The sequence below is a fragment of the Folsomia candida genome, unplaced genomic scaffold, assembly GCF_002217175.1.
Source record: "Folsomia candida strain VU population unplaced genomic scaffold, ASM221717v1 Fcan01_Sc005, whole genome shotgun sequence".
NCBI classification, from domain to species: Eukaryota; Metazoa; Arthropoda; class Collembola; order Entomobryomorpha; family Isotomidae; genus Folsomia; species Folsomia candida.
Window position 1 is genome coordinate 10,719,294 of NW_019091197.1, and position 14,920 is coordinate 10,734,213.

General features: G+C 41.6%; 1 protein-coding gene and 1 long non-coding RNA gene across 2 annotated transcripts; both read right to left on the reverse strand.

Moving 5' to 3' along the window:
• Positions 1–3,717: 3,717 nt before the first annotated feature.
• Positions 3,718–7,324, reverse strand: LOC110850571. The gene is made up of 5 exons (XR_004834837.1): positions 7,258–7,324; positions 7,073–7,143; positions 6,921–6,994; positions 6,771–6,841; positions 3,718–6,691 (listed from the first exon to the last, which is right to left on the reverse strand). It is a non-coding gene; the product is annotated as an uncharacterized LOC110850571 (long non-coding RNA).
• Positions 7,325–10,094: 2,770 nt separating this feature from the next.
• LOC110850572 lies at positions 10,095–14,334 on the reverse strand. The gene is made up of 4 exons (XM_022098006.1): positions 14,322–14,334; positions 14,048–14,182; positions 13,887–13,933; positions 10,095–13,580 (listed from the first exon to the last, which is right to left on the reverse strand). Exons 1-4 carry the CDS (start codon positions 14,332–14,334, stop codon positions 10,095–10,097), a joined length of 3,681 nt encoding a protein of 1,226 aa, XP_021953698.1.
• Between the last annotated feature and the right edge of the window lie 586 nt (positions 14,335–14,920).

Below are 14,920 nucleotides of genomic sequence, written 5' to 3' on the forward strand. Positions count from 1 at the left end.
AAGATTGCAAACAATTTTAAATGCAAATTGTATATTATATTTGCATAACCAAAAAATAAACTTGCATAACAATCGGCTTACGAACATCTGCATATTTAATGTGCGACACATTGCTCTATGTACACCAAGGTAGCAAATGCATATTTACCAAGATATTTTGAAAAGGCTTGCTTACATTATATAAGTTACGTATAATTTCTTGAAAAAAGTTTGATCGTTTTTGATGAAGTTTAAGGTCAAATATTAATTTTAAGGAATTCTTAACACGTTATAAGTATGTTACATAGATTCATTTCGATCTCTACGTGAATGAAAATTATTGCAACTGAATGAAAATAAATGAAAATAATTGAAAATCACAATTCGGAAATCAAAATGACTGGCTTTTAAATAAAATTATTCATGAGGTTTGTGACAATGGGATTTATTTTATTGGAACAGTTCGAAACAATTTACAAATTTTATTATTATATGCGAAATTTTATTGTTATCTGTAAATTTTGAAATACTTATTTGCAAAAAGTATAATAATTTTCAAAATTTGCAAGAATTGTCAAAATTTCCAATAAGTGTCAAGATTTACAATAATTTGCAAAATTTATCGAAATTCTCTAATTTTTCAAAAATTTTCAAAATTTGAAGTACAGGGTGTTAATAAAGTCCGATCCCATTTTTCCTGTAAAAAAGTGAAGGCTAGTATAAAAAAAAACTACCCGTGATACTTACAAAAAATGTTCGACATATTTACCTTAGTATTTGGTCTTGTTACCATTTACTTTAACCATGCCCTCAACTCTTTGTTTAAGGCTCTGTGCTAATTTTTCCAATGTGCCTCTGGAAATCGAATTCCATACATCTTGAACTTTTTTTTACTAGCTCTTCCCTCGTCCGGGGTTGTGGCTCTTTGTATACATTTTCCTTAAGTATGGACCACTGGTTCTTCAGGGGATTCAAATCTGGGCCGTTAGCGGCCCACACCCCCTTGCTCCAGACCGTTGAAACTTGCGTCTTGATGAGACTCAAACTCGCTTTTGCTGTATGGGCTATAGCACCATCCTGCATGAAAACTATTTTTCTTTCATTCGGAAATATTTCCTTGTTCCCCATGCTATCGAAATAGATAGGTAATATTTTTTCCATATAATGCTTTGCATTGACTGATTGGCCTTTTGGTATGATATGTAGAGGGGTCACGCAACGTGCACAAAATCCACCCGCTACCATAACTTTAAGCCCGAATTTTGGGATCGCTCTTGATGGTACATCCGATTTGTTTTCTGTCCTGTAACGAACATTTTGTTGGTTCAATTTTGGATATAGTTCAATAATAGATTCGTCAGTCCAAAGGATGTGACTGCGCAATTCTTCACCAAGTCTTTTTTCACTCAAATGGGCACTTTTCTGAAGGAGTTCTTCAAATTTCAGACGGTCATCGATATATTTTTGTGACATGAGAGGTTTTTTTGGTTAGTTTGTAAGCTGTGTGACCCCACTTCGTAGTTTTCACAAATTTTTGCACGGTCACACAGTTAATTTGCTTCTTCTTCTCTTTATAGCGTTTTGAGTCATTTAACTCCCTTGCTCAATTACGTAATGAACTACCGGTTCTCTTGCAAAGTCTGTTTTTAATCATTCTTTTTGTGGTAGGTGACACCTTTCTGGGTCGCCCTGGTCGCTTTTTGTCGTGGACAAAATTTTTATTCTTCCATTTCCAAACAGTTCTGCGGCTGCAGCCCAATTTTTGCACAATTTCTGTAGGTTTAAGCCCCTGCTGATGCAATGTTTGTATCTCAACTCTAAGATGCTCATGACTTACACGTTTAGTTGTTCCTCCCATGGTAAAAATTCGAAATAAATAACTTCACTGGTTCAAAAGTTCCAGCTGAATTTGTAACAACCACGCTCCAAAAAATGCATGGGATCGGACTTTATTAACACCCTTTATTTTCAAAATTTTTATTGTTTTTCAAAATTTGCAAACATTTTATAAATTTGCAAATTATTTGCAACAGTATTACAGACACAGGTTAATTCTGTTAAAATTATTTGCACTCGAATTGATTTAAAATGTGGGAACTTTTCTGAGAATATTTTTTCATGCCGTAGATTCGATTAAAATGGTGTGGAGGAGGAGAGAGGGCCGTGGCCACCGCTTTGAAATCCATTGACCTCAACGTCAAACGCACGCCACAAAAGTCGTCACAACTTGACGAAAAGTGAATTTTACGCGGAAATTCTTTTAGTTTACGAAAAAAGTCATATATCGTGCACGTTTTGGTATAGGTGGCAACCCTTAACTCGTTGGACACATCGGTAGTATCCCTTGTTAGATTATCGGAACCAGAAATTCATTCCCTGATGAAATGAACAGTTACAAACACATGTAATCAAAACCAAGTGTGTTATAAACCAATACAATACCAATCACCAATGCGTGTGTATATGACGTTCAAATTTTAACTGATACAGCATATAGTTTTGACCGTGAGAGTCTTAAAGTGGAAAGCGTTAGAGTTTTAAAGCGCTGACGTTTGACCTTTTACGTGTATGGGCATCCTCCTCCTGGATTAATTCAAGTGCAAATGTAATCTCAATTTATTTCAGGAATCAATCCCCGCTGTTAATCGGCTTAATTATTTTACTACCAACGTCACACAAATTTGCACTCGTCTCGCTTTTAGAACTACTAAATATGAACATGGACAAATGAACCCTTTTCTCATAAAATATGTACGTGATTATATATACGTGGAACAGAATAATCAAAATTTTTTGGCAACTAGATCTCTAAAGTTATTTCGGTAAAATAGTCAGTTGTCGATGGGGGTTTGAAAGGTGGTATTTGTTAATTTAACATAAACCATTCTGCCCTTGAGCTACAATGTTTCTCTGTCTAATATTATAGCAGATTATTAATGTGTGACGTCCCAAAATTATGTCGAGGAGAAAATCGGGATTTCTAGACCCTCAGTTAACATAGGCACGAAATTATTATAACCTTAGACATATTCTCGCGAGACAATTTATGGACGTTCCCTGGTTTACAGTTAAATACTGGATATTTAAATCGGGGTTTCCAATTTTTAATTTCCATAACTTGAATAATTATAACGTCGGAATGAATAATTAATAAAATTAAACAGTAAAATGTAGAGTCAGATGAGACACTATGTAGGGCTAAATTAAATTATGAGAATATTAAAAATAAATAACAGAAATGCTTGTTTACAGATAAACAGTTTACAGACTTCCCCGTGTGTGATAATTCCCAGGGTTGGACAAAATACTATTTAAAATACAATTTACTAATTACAAAATACAAAATACTATTTTGTATTTTGAGGGACAGGTTTCCGGCGAAAGTATTTTGTATTTTTAACTTTGTCGGGTATTTTGAATTTTCTAATTTTGAATGTCGATCAATGTATTTAAAAGACAAAATACATTTCAAAATACATTTCCAAAATACAGTCTCATATAACGACTCTGAACTAGTCGCAAAAACATAAATAAATATTTCGAAGCAGTAGAAATATAATAATTTCGTTTATCAAAATGTATTTTTCATGTGTTTCAGACAGGAAGTACAAATTTGAATTTTTCCAAACCTTTAAAACATTTGCATATATGAATTTTGTATTTTGTATTTTGGTGAAACTCGAGAATTTTGTAATTGTATTTTGAAGATTTGGAAAAATGTATTTGTATTTTGCATTTTGTATTTTGCAACCCATGTATTTTGCCCAACCCTGATAATTCCACAGAAAATCTACTATCAGAGACCTAATAATTATACACACGACGGTTCTAGTTTTAAGAATTGCTCTTTTTACAAGTTGAGAAACATTGCAACTAAATGATAGTATATTTTTGGTGCAATTTTTAAAACGGGGTTTTACGAGATTATTACCCAATTGTTGTATACATGTTATGTTGGTAAGACCAACATACTTACAACTGCAAATAATTTGCACAGGTTACTTGACAAGAAAAAAAGTTACAAATCTACCCTAAATTTTCTAACGTTGTGACACGCATCTCTTTGTACCAGCGAGTCCCATAATTTTACAAAGGTAAATAACACAATTTAATCGAATAGATTTTTGTTAATTGTAAAAATGTGCGAACTTTTGTTTTTCCATGTTACAATAGTAACTTGAGCCTTCATAAAATGTAAGAAAAGGAAATTCATTGGGGAAATGAATCGAAAACTTTTAAAGTACTTGTAAAAACTGTTTTTTTAAAAGAATGTTACATTTAGGTCTGCGATCGTTATACACAATTTATAGACTTGGAGATAAATGGATCGTAAACCTACAAATTTCTGGAATATCTTTGCAGATTTGTAAACGTGTATGTGAATTGGTTCACATACCAAATAAAAAAATTTGACGATCAGATCGACTTTAAACGTAGCGTGAAACTTTAAAAATATTTGCAAAATTAGTTTGCAAACATTAAAATATCTGATTACAAATTTTGTTAAATTTACTTTTTCGGACAATTTTATTTTAAAAGTCGTGAGTTTTCCTAACCAATATTCGTGAATTTTCCAGGTTAAGTTTTGAATTATTTATTATTTGAAGTTTACGACGAAAAATCTGGGTGCAAATGCATTGTAATCTTTCCCTGATTACGGTAATTTCTTTACATATTGGGCGACAAAGGTACGATTTAGTTGACACCTTTTCTGTGCATACTCTTCATCCATCTTCTACGAAAATGTCTCAAGTGCCATTTCTAAGTTTAAGCTAACCTAGTTCTTGTAGTTCTCGCCTTTGCTTAGATTTAAAGAGTTTCCTTAAGTTCCTGGAAAGTTTTTTACGTTCAATCAAGATATAATTTACTATCATAGCCATCACTATAATCTTAAAAAGTTATCTGAATTATTTTCGTTATTAAAAAAAACCAAACTATATTTGGGCGTTCCAAGAATACATTTGTGTGTTGTAAGACTTGCGACAAAAAATAGACACGGTTTTCAAGGATGAGTTATTTTCTACATCCTAAAATATTGTCAACAAGTTTGTGAACTATCCAAGTTCAAAAAAACTAATTGGTGACCGTACTGAAGTATGTTGACATGTATTAAAACTTCAAGTTTTGCAAGTTCTGAAAATAAAACATGTCGCTCTAATTTCAGCAAAGATTGTGTGAAAAAATTGTGCAAAAACAGGCTAAAATAAAATCTTGATTAATATGTAAACTAATTAATAAAGCACGATATAAATTTGTGCCTCATAATTGAAAAAGTATTTTGCTAAGGTCTAATCTAAATCTAACTTTTTTTATAAGAGATTTCAAAAATTTGGGTTATTTTGTAAATTTTAACGTCAAAAATTAATTTAAAGAACCATTTCCTAGTTATGAGAATCCCAGATGGACCTGGTTTTTTAACCCGAAGTGATTTCTTCTTAAACATTTAAATGGAACAAAGACTAATAACGAAGGAGAACCAATTAACTCAATGTTTGCAATCCAGTTAATAAACACCAATGTTTCCAATTTTACTTGAGATCTGCAATTTGATATGAAAAATATGTGGGGAAAAATACAGTTATGAAAGATACGTAACTTGACCTTCCTCGGTAATCTTTAAAAATTTGCGGAAATTTGATCATCTTGAAATTTGCCTCAGCTTTAGTTAAGATCAGAGGTGTTTAACTTAATTAATTGGGTTAATTAATCAATTAATAATTAACCAGGTTCGTTCAAGGAGGGAAGCTCGTGTGAGTTTAGTGTGATTTTTAGTAGAAAACTAGGATTTTAGCCCGTTATAACGGGCTCTAGATTATTTAATTGCGGGACCCGTGGGAGAGGGGACGGTCCCGTTAAATGGCAGGACCCGTGGGGGAGGGGACGGTCCCGTTAAATGGTAATACCCGTGGGAGAGGGGACGGTCAGGTCCACGCCCGACCCGTGGGAGAGGGGACGATCCCGTTAAATGGTAATACCCGTGGGAGAGGGGACGGTCAGGTCCACGCCCGACCCGTGGGAGAGGGGATGGTCACGTTAAATGGCAATACCCGTGGGAGAGGGGACGGTCAGGTCCACGCCCGACCCGTGGGAGAGGGGACGATCCCGTTAAATGGTAATACCCGTGGGAGAGGGGACGGTCAGGTCCACGCCCGACCCGTGGGAGAGGGGACGATCCCGTTAAATGGTAATACCCGTGGGAGAGGGGACGGTCAGGTCCACGCCCGACCCGTGGGAGAGGGGACGGTCAGGTCCACGCCCGACCCGTGGGAGAGGGGACGGTCAGGTCCACGCCCGACCCGTGGGAGAGGGGACGGTCAGGTCCACGCCCGACCCGTGGGAGAGGGGACGATCCCGTTAAATGGTAATACCCGTGGGAGAGGGGATGGTCACGTTAAATGGCAATACCCGTGGGAGAGGGGACGGTCAGGTCCACGCCCGACCCGTGGGAGAGGGGACGGTCAGGTCCACGCCCGACCCGTGGGAGAGGGGACGGTCAGGTCCACGCCCGACCCGTGGGAGAGGGGACGATCCCGTTAAATGGTAATACCCGTGGGAGAGGGGACGGTCCCGTTAAATGGCAGGACCCGTGGGGGAGGGGACGGACCCGTTAAATGGCAGGACCCGTGGGAGAGCTACCAAGAACAAAAGTATTGGTCGTCTTCGTCGCTGCTGCTACTACACTGGCGGTGGCGGCGACAAAAAGGCACGAAACCTGGAAAAATTAATAATAATGAGTTGCCATGGCAACTAATCACTAATTAGTTGTCATGGTGACAAATAATTTCACCTACCAACTGTAGATCGTCGTCGTCGTGGTTGCTGGTACTACTACTGGCAGTTGTGGGGACAAATGGCACGAAACCTGTAACATTTAATAATAATGAGTTGCCATGGCAATTAATAACTAATTAGTTGTCATGGTGACAAATAATTTCACCCACTAAGAACAAAAGTATTGGTCGTCGCTGCTGCTGGTACAACTACTGGCGGTGGCGGCGACAAAAGGGCACGAAACCTGCAAAAATTAATAATATGAGTCACCATGGCAACTAATCACTAATTAGTTGTCATGGTGACAAATAATTTCACCTACCAACTTTAGATCGTCGTCGTCGTGGTTGCTGGTACTACTACTGGCGGTGGCGGCGACAAATGGCACGAAACCTGGAAAAATTAATAATAATGAGTTGCCATGGCAACAAACTAATTATGATACTAAATGTACAAAGTAGTTTGTTGCCATGGTGAAATAATTATTTACACCCAAGTACAAATTACCTTGTGTGTGTATATTTTGAGATGAGGAGGAGGAGGAGGAGGAAGAATTGTAGTAGTGCTGCTGGCGGATGCTGCAGTGGAAGTGAGCAGAGTTTGCCTCTCCTTGCCGTGGAGAGCAATGCAAGTCACGTGTGTGGGAAAGTGAGATCGTAGGGGAAAGTGGAGTCATCGAGTTTGCTGTGTGGGAGTCAAAATACCTCAGTCCAACTCCCTATTGTCTCTCTGACTAGTATTATAGCCCGTATAACGGGCTCTAGATTAATTGCGGGGACCGGGGGAAGCGTTTAAGTCACATAAAATAGCGGATACTTTGCAATACATTCAGTCCCACTAAAATAGCGGGGACATTGATAAAGGTTCAGCCCCTTGCAGATATCGATAAGCATGAGAGAGGTTCGGTCGCCCGTAAATAGAGGGACACGTGGGAAAATTGTAGATCGCGTCAACAGCGGCGCTCGTAAGACCCGTGAGGTCACGTTAAATAGCGGCGCCCGTAAGACCCGTGAGGTCACGTTAAATAGCGGCGCCCATAAGACCCGTGAGGTCACGTTAAATAGCGGCGCCCGTAGGACCCGTGAGGTCACGTTAAATAGCGGCGCCCGTAAGACCCGTGAGGTCACGTTAAATAGCGGCGCCCGTAAGACCCTTGACGGTCACGTTGAATTTCGGGCCCGTGGGAAACGTGATGGCCTCGTTAAACTGCGGGGACCCGTTGTAATAGTTGAGTCCCCCTTAAATAGCGGGGATATTGGGAAATTAATTAATATTTGCACCGTATATATATATGTACATAATGTAAATGTCATAAAAACTGCATACATTTTATAAATTTATACATATTAATATTATGCAGATATATATATATATATATATATATATATATATATTCACTGTATATACATATTCATGTATATACAGTGTAATGTATTGTAGATATGTATGTACATCCAGCATGTAGCAGGGGGATGGGCTGAGGTGCACAAATTGTTGCAAAGGGTCGACATCTACTGTTGGGGCTGGGAATCATGTGTGTAATTGTGAACTGCTAGTGATATTATTAAGCAATGTGACTTTATGTGTATGTGGAGGAGATGAACTTCATGGAAATTGTAGTGGTCGACACGTTGGGGAATATTTGCCCTTATTTGAGTTTATTTAGTCATTTGAAGATTAGTTACAATTTTAAATGGGCGTTTTGACTAACAGAATTTAGAGTGACCGTGACTGTAGGACAGTTGCAAAAAGAGTGGATGAAGAGAGAGAGCATAATTTGGGTTTTATAGGGTAGCGGTCAAGGAAGTTCAAACTGAGTCAATGTCACATACAAATGAGACGATAAAAATAAGTTATGAAATGATTTTTGACATACATGGAGCACAATAGGAAATTCAGTTGAGACACATAATTAAATTAGTCTGGGCATAAGAATATCAGTCTAAAGATTAAAATAACTAAGATTAGTCAGTAGATAAATTAAGTTAAAATGTTGAGACACTGCACAATTCCATACAATTACATAAAGTCATTTACATCTCAAACATTCTCCCCACGTTGAAGTGACCACTTCAAGGATCACAAGCACTTTTACTGTCACTTTGAGAAACTGGGAGGAGGACGAGTTTAGCGATGGGACGTTGCACAATTCCATCCTTGGTGAGGAGAGTGACGACACGAATGAGACCGTCATCTCCCGGATGCACTTTCTGGACTCGGCCAAGACGCCAAATCATTGGAGGAAGGCGTTCGTCCTTAATGAGGACCAGATCACCGATGGCAATGGATTTCTGTGGTGACATCCACTTGGGGCGTTGTTGGAGTCGCGTGATGTACTCCTTGGACCATCTGCTCCAGAAGTTCTGGTACATTTGTTGCAGGAGTTGCCAACGTGAGAGTCGGCCAGTCTTGAGATCGGTGACATCGGGGTCGGGGGCACTGGTGAGCGGTGCACCGATGAGGAAATGTCCAGGGGTCAACGCGGCCAGGTCTGATGGGTCGGATGACTCTGCAGTGATTGGACGAGAGTTCAATACTGCTTCAACTTGGGTAATGGTGGTGGACATCTCTTCGTAGGTTAGGCGTGTTTGTCCAACGATGCGAGTTAGGTGGTATTTCACGGACTTGACTACAGCCTCCGCCAGTCCATTGAAGTGTGGAGCACCAGGGGCGTTGAAATGCCAATGAATACCATCACGAGACAATTGATTGGCAATTTCTTGGTTGTGAATTGGGGTGGAGGACATGGCAAGAAACTTCTTCAACTCGTGGTTTGCACCCACGAAGTTGGTCCCACAATCTGAGTAGAGGTCGGTTGGGCACCCACGTCTGGCGATGAAACGGCGCAGGGTGGCGATGAACGCGTCAGTGGTCATGGCACTGACCAGTTCCAAATGGATTGCTCGTGTGACGCAGCACACGAAGATAGCTAGCCATGATTTTAGGGTGGTGGTACTTCTTTTCAGCATGGGTTTAAGCATGAAAGGGCCGGCGTAGTCCACTCCTGCCTTGGTAAAGGCACGACACGGTTGGAGGCGAAACTGGGGGAGACTGGCCATCATTTGTTGAAGTGTGACGGCACGTTGACGTGTGCACCGTACGCACTTTCGCAATTGATGTCTAATCGCGTCTCTGCCTCTAATAATCCAATATCGGGTTTGAAGGGATGAGATGAGGAGTTGTGGACCGCAGTGGAACAGCTTCTCGTGTTCTTGGATGATGAGCAGTTGGGTGAGGCGTCCACGTCGAGGGAGAAGAATGGGATGGCGGTGGTCATAAGGGAGTGGTGCCTTATGAATTCTTCCTCCAACTCGGAGCACTCCATCCTTATCGAAGAAAGGATTTTATGCAAGGATGGGACTTTTCGGATCCAATGATGGGGGCGTTTGTTGTAGAGATTGGATTTCTGCATGGAACTGCTGGGCTTGCACTATCTTCACCCACACATTGAGAGAGCGAATGAGTTCAGAAGGGGTGAGTGGGCCAATGTTGACGTGACCCAAATGTGGACGAGTATTCATTGTGAAACGACTGCACCAAGCAGTCACTCTCTGCAGTTTCAGTAGGGACGAGCAGTTGTCCAAGAGTTCGGACCATGGATGAGTAGTCGTGGCGTTGCAAATGGCGATCTCTCTCTTTTCCTCCATATCGACGGATGAATCTGGCTTTGGATATTGTTGTCGTGGGGTAGGAATCCCGGTGCTCAACCATTCAGGTCCATTCCACCAAAGCATGAAATGGGCGAAGGTTGAAGGGTCCAGTCCCCGTGATGCGCAGTCTGCTGGATTCTCCACTCCAGACACGTGTCCCCAATGATGAGACGGTAGACGATTCTGGATTTCGGTGACCCTGTTGGCCACAAAGCGATTCCACCGTGAAGGATGGGACCGAATCCAGTCAAGCGTGACAGTTGAATCTGTCCACGCACTTTGATGTTGTAGAGGTAGTTTCAGGGCGTGACTGACGGTCTCCATTAGGTGGGAGAGAAGCACGGCCCCACACAATTCGAGGCGAGGAAGGGACACGGTCTTGGATGGAGCAACGCGAGTTTTTGAAGCGATGACGGAGATAAGAGGAGGAGAGAGGTCGTCAGGATAAGAGCAGAGATACACCACAGCGGAGTAGGCCTTTTCTGAGGCGTCGCAGAAGCCAACGAGAGCAAATTTGGTGTTGAGGGAATTCTTGACACATCTTGGGATCTTTATGGTTTCAATGTGTTGAAGTTCTTTTTTGTAGCTGGTCCACTTGTGAGCAAGGTCGGTGGGTACAGGATCATCCCAGCCGAGGTCGAGCTTCCAAAGTTGTTGCATCATCAACTTGGCAGTGATGACAACAGGAGCGAGCCACCCGATCGGATCAAAGATTTTAGCTATTTCAGAGAGAATAATACGTTTAGTTAGGTGGCCTTTGAATGTGGGAGAGGAATGGACAAGTTGGAATAGGAACTGATCACAAGTTGGCTGCCAATAAATCCCAAGAGTTTTCACGGTGTGACCAAGTTCCACTGGCATGAGGGACTTTGTTTCCCGTAATTCCACAGGTAATCGGTCAGTTAGAGCAGAATGACTTGAGGTCCATTTTCTTGCTTCCCACTTTGCACTATTCATAAGGAGGAGGATTTCATCTTGAGTTTGGATGGCTTCTTCCAGTGAGTCAGCACCTGACATGATGTCATCCACGTAAACATCATCGTGGACAACTTTGGCTGCGAGGGGAAAGTTCTCTTCTTCAGTTGTTGCGAGTTCCTTGACTGTACGAGTGGCTTCAAAGGGGGCGGGTGCAGTCCCGTACGTGACAGTCAAGAGGCGATAATCTATCACAGGAAGAGAGGGGTCGTCTCGCCACAAAATTCTTTGATAGTCAGCATCTTGTTTGGTGACGAGAATCTGACGGTACATTTTCGCAACATCGGCAGTGAAGGCAACGATGTGGGTCTTAAACCGGAGCAGAATGTCGAAGAGGGAATCTTGGATAGTCGCTCCCACCAATAAGCATGAGTTGAGAGATTTTCCATTTCCGGTTTTGGCGGAGGCGTCGAAAACCACCCTCAATTTGGTAGTGGTGCTGGACTCTTTCACAACGAAGTGATGTGGGATGTATGTGCATAGTTCGGTGTTGATTTCTTCTTGGGGGACAACTTCCATGTGGCCAAGGTCGAGATACTCCTTCATGAAGGCGACGTATTCTTCCTTGTGGGTGGGTTGTCGTGCGAGTCGTCGTTCTATTTGGCGAAGACGTTGCATGGCCATGTCACGCGATGGACCGAGGTCTGGTGGTGTTGTTTTCAATGGGAGGCTGACAATAAATCTCCCGTCTTGTTGTCGAGTGGTATGACTGGTGTAGTGGTCTTCACAGAGTTGTTCTTCTTGTGTGAGTGCTCGTGGAGTGGAAAATGGAACTTCCTCCAACTCCCAAATATTGCGAAGACTCTTATCCAGGTTGACATCAGCCACTTGGACTTTGGTTTGCTGTACCTCAACTGACTGCATATTAGTTGAACCTTGGGTATGTAAATTGGTTGGAACATGTGTACCAGTTTTTCCAACCTCACCAACTACCAACCAACCGATGTCCGAACTGAGGGCAAATGGTTGACCGAGTTGACCATATCTTTTGTCTCCATTGATAAGACCATAGAAGAGGGAGGCGCCGACCAACATGTCGATGTCGTCAGGAATGTGCCACTTCTCATCAGCAAGCTGAAGTCCATAAAGATGAACAAGGTCGGGATCACAAGGATGACGAGGCAATTGACCAGTGACGCTGTCCATCATCCTCACATTCTTGGCGTGAATGCTGAGATGAGGGTCAAAGTGTGGACTGAACTCCATGTCCAGCACACCAAATGCACTTCCAAGGGGGGCCATGGAAAGTCCAGTGACGAGTGTTTGCTGCTTATCCCATGATAAGCCGAGAGATCTGACCGTCTTTGATCTGATAATGTGGACATCGGATCCACCATCCAACAGAAGACGAAGAGGTTGCTGCTGGCCAGACTTGTCTCGCACAAGCACTATTGCTGTAGCAAGGAGAGTTTGGGAGAAAGTGCTGGTGTTGTTGTTTGTATGATGATTCAGAGCAAGATTGGGATTATCGTTCACGACTGGAGGGGCCGGATGAACAGATGATTTCCCACGATGTAGAACAGAGTGATGTTTTCCACTGCAGGTACGACACGTTGAGGAACTGGAGCACTGCGAGCTGGAATGTCCACCACGTAAGCAATTGTAACACAATGCATTCTTCCTGACCACTTCGTGTCTGGTGTCCATGGGCAGGCCAAGAAATCCTTCACATTTGTAGAGAGGGTGGGGTTCAGCGCACACTTTGCATGGGTGTGGTGAATGAGGAGCTTGTGGAGACTGTGCATGGTGCACATGATTCTTGAGATGAACAGGTTTTGGCTTTTCAATCACTTTGGGGGGACATGAGGACTTAGCACCACCCGCCTCCAACGCTCTGTACCTCTGTTCCAAGAAGTCGAAGAGGCCTTGAAGCTTCGGAATGGAACTATCCTGCAGTCCTTGCTCGTACAGTTCCTTGGTGGCACTGTCAAGCTTCTGATGGATGATGAAGAGGAGGAGTGCATCCCACTGTTGTACAGGCTGGGAGAGAACCTCCAATGACCGCATGCACTCCTTACTACAATCGATGAGTTGTCGCAAGGCCGGCGCAGTGGCAGTCGCAATAGGTTGTTGTTGAGTAAATCTTCTCAGCAGGGTGAAAAGAAGTTGACGATCATTCTGGTAGCGATCCTCCAACAGTTTAGCAGCGATGTTGTAGTTTGCATCCGAAATCACCAATGACTGGACCTGACGGGCGGCTTCTCCCTTGAGTTCCGATGTTGTCATCAATTATGGCAAATAATCGTTGAGACGAGACCTAGGTAGTCCAAATGTATGACATTGTGTTTACACCCTATCGATATTTTATCAAGTCGGAATTTCGTATCGAGTCGGAATTTCCCTCACCTGAATGAAGTGTTCCATATCGGAGGATTTACCGAAACCGAATTCTCATAAAGTCTTAAACGTCCACTGTCTCGTCTTGTTTCCTCCTTCGGGAAAGACAATTCCAATTTTTTTATGTAAACATCGATCCGCAAATATGCCTGAGAAATCCCGAAAAAATGATACCTCATTCGAGAGGATGGTTTGCATGGGTTCCTTCGAAGTAAGAATGACTGGTGGAAATCAAGACATGGATCACTTTATATCTATCTACATCCACCTCTAGTAAAGTATTTATTCAGCAAGCAATCGTGTCACGGGCAGTGTTAGCAATAAATCTCACTCACCTGTTCTCTTAGAACCCATCTTTATGGAGTATATCTCCCCATATTTTTCCGCCAGTATCCCGAACGATAAGGTGACGTTATCCGACGCATTTGCCAAATCTAATAAATTTCCTATAATTGGCCATGGTTTAGGACCTGCATTAAATTGGGTCAATTATGGACTTTGATACAGTGAAAATTTGCTGCTAATCTACATTTGTGTTAAATAAGACAAACGTCACTACTTTTAAGTGTTCATTATACCCATTGCAGTCTGTAAAATAAAATAGCTCACCTGGAGGTTCCATCTTTGTATCATCTCTCAACATGAAGTGGTAAATTATGAGGAATACGATAATCGGGAATGCATAATATACGAGCATCTTCTTGGAAACAAACTCGAATAACCTGTTGTGATCGATGATGGATACTTTTAAGTTGACCACTTATGTACAAGGAAAGGTCGCAGAGTGTAAGGGTACGTGCAATATTTTTATAATCCATGTTCTTGGCTCTGAGGTAAACCGGGGGGAATCGCAAGTCTTAACGCCCCTTGGATATGTCTATGTAAGACATAATACGACTGTTCAGTAATTTTTCTAAAGTATGCATAATTTAAAAAAAGTAGAGTTTGATATTGGATATAATAAAGCAACTATGTGGGACTCCAGTGGTGCAAGAATTTTTAAATTCCAGGGAAGATTCTATTTTCGGTGAAGGCTTTGGTGAGACCAGTTTAGTATTGGGGCCATGGAATCTAACCCTGCTTCACTTTTGTTGCAATAACCTACTACATTTCCAAAAGGCGTTAAGATTTGCGATTGCCCCAGTGACAAGATTTCCTGCTGAGATGAAGGATCCACGCATATTACCGTATTGCACTCATATTTTGAG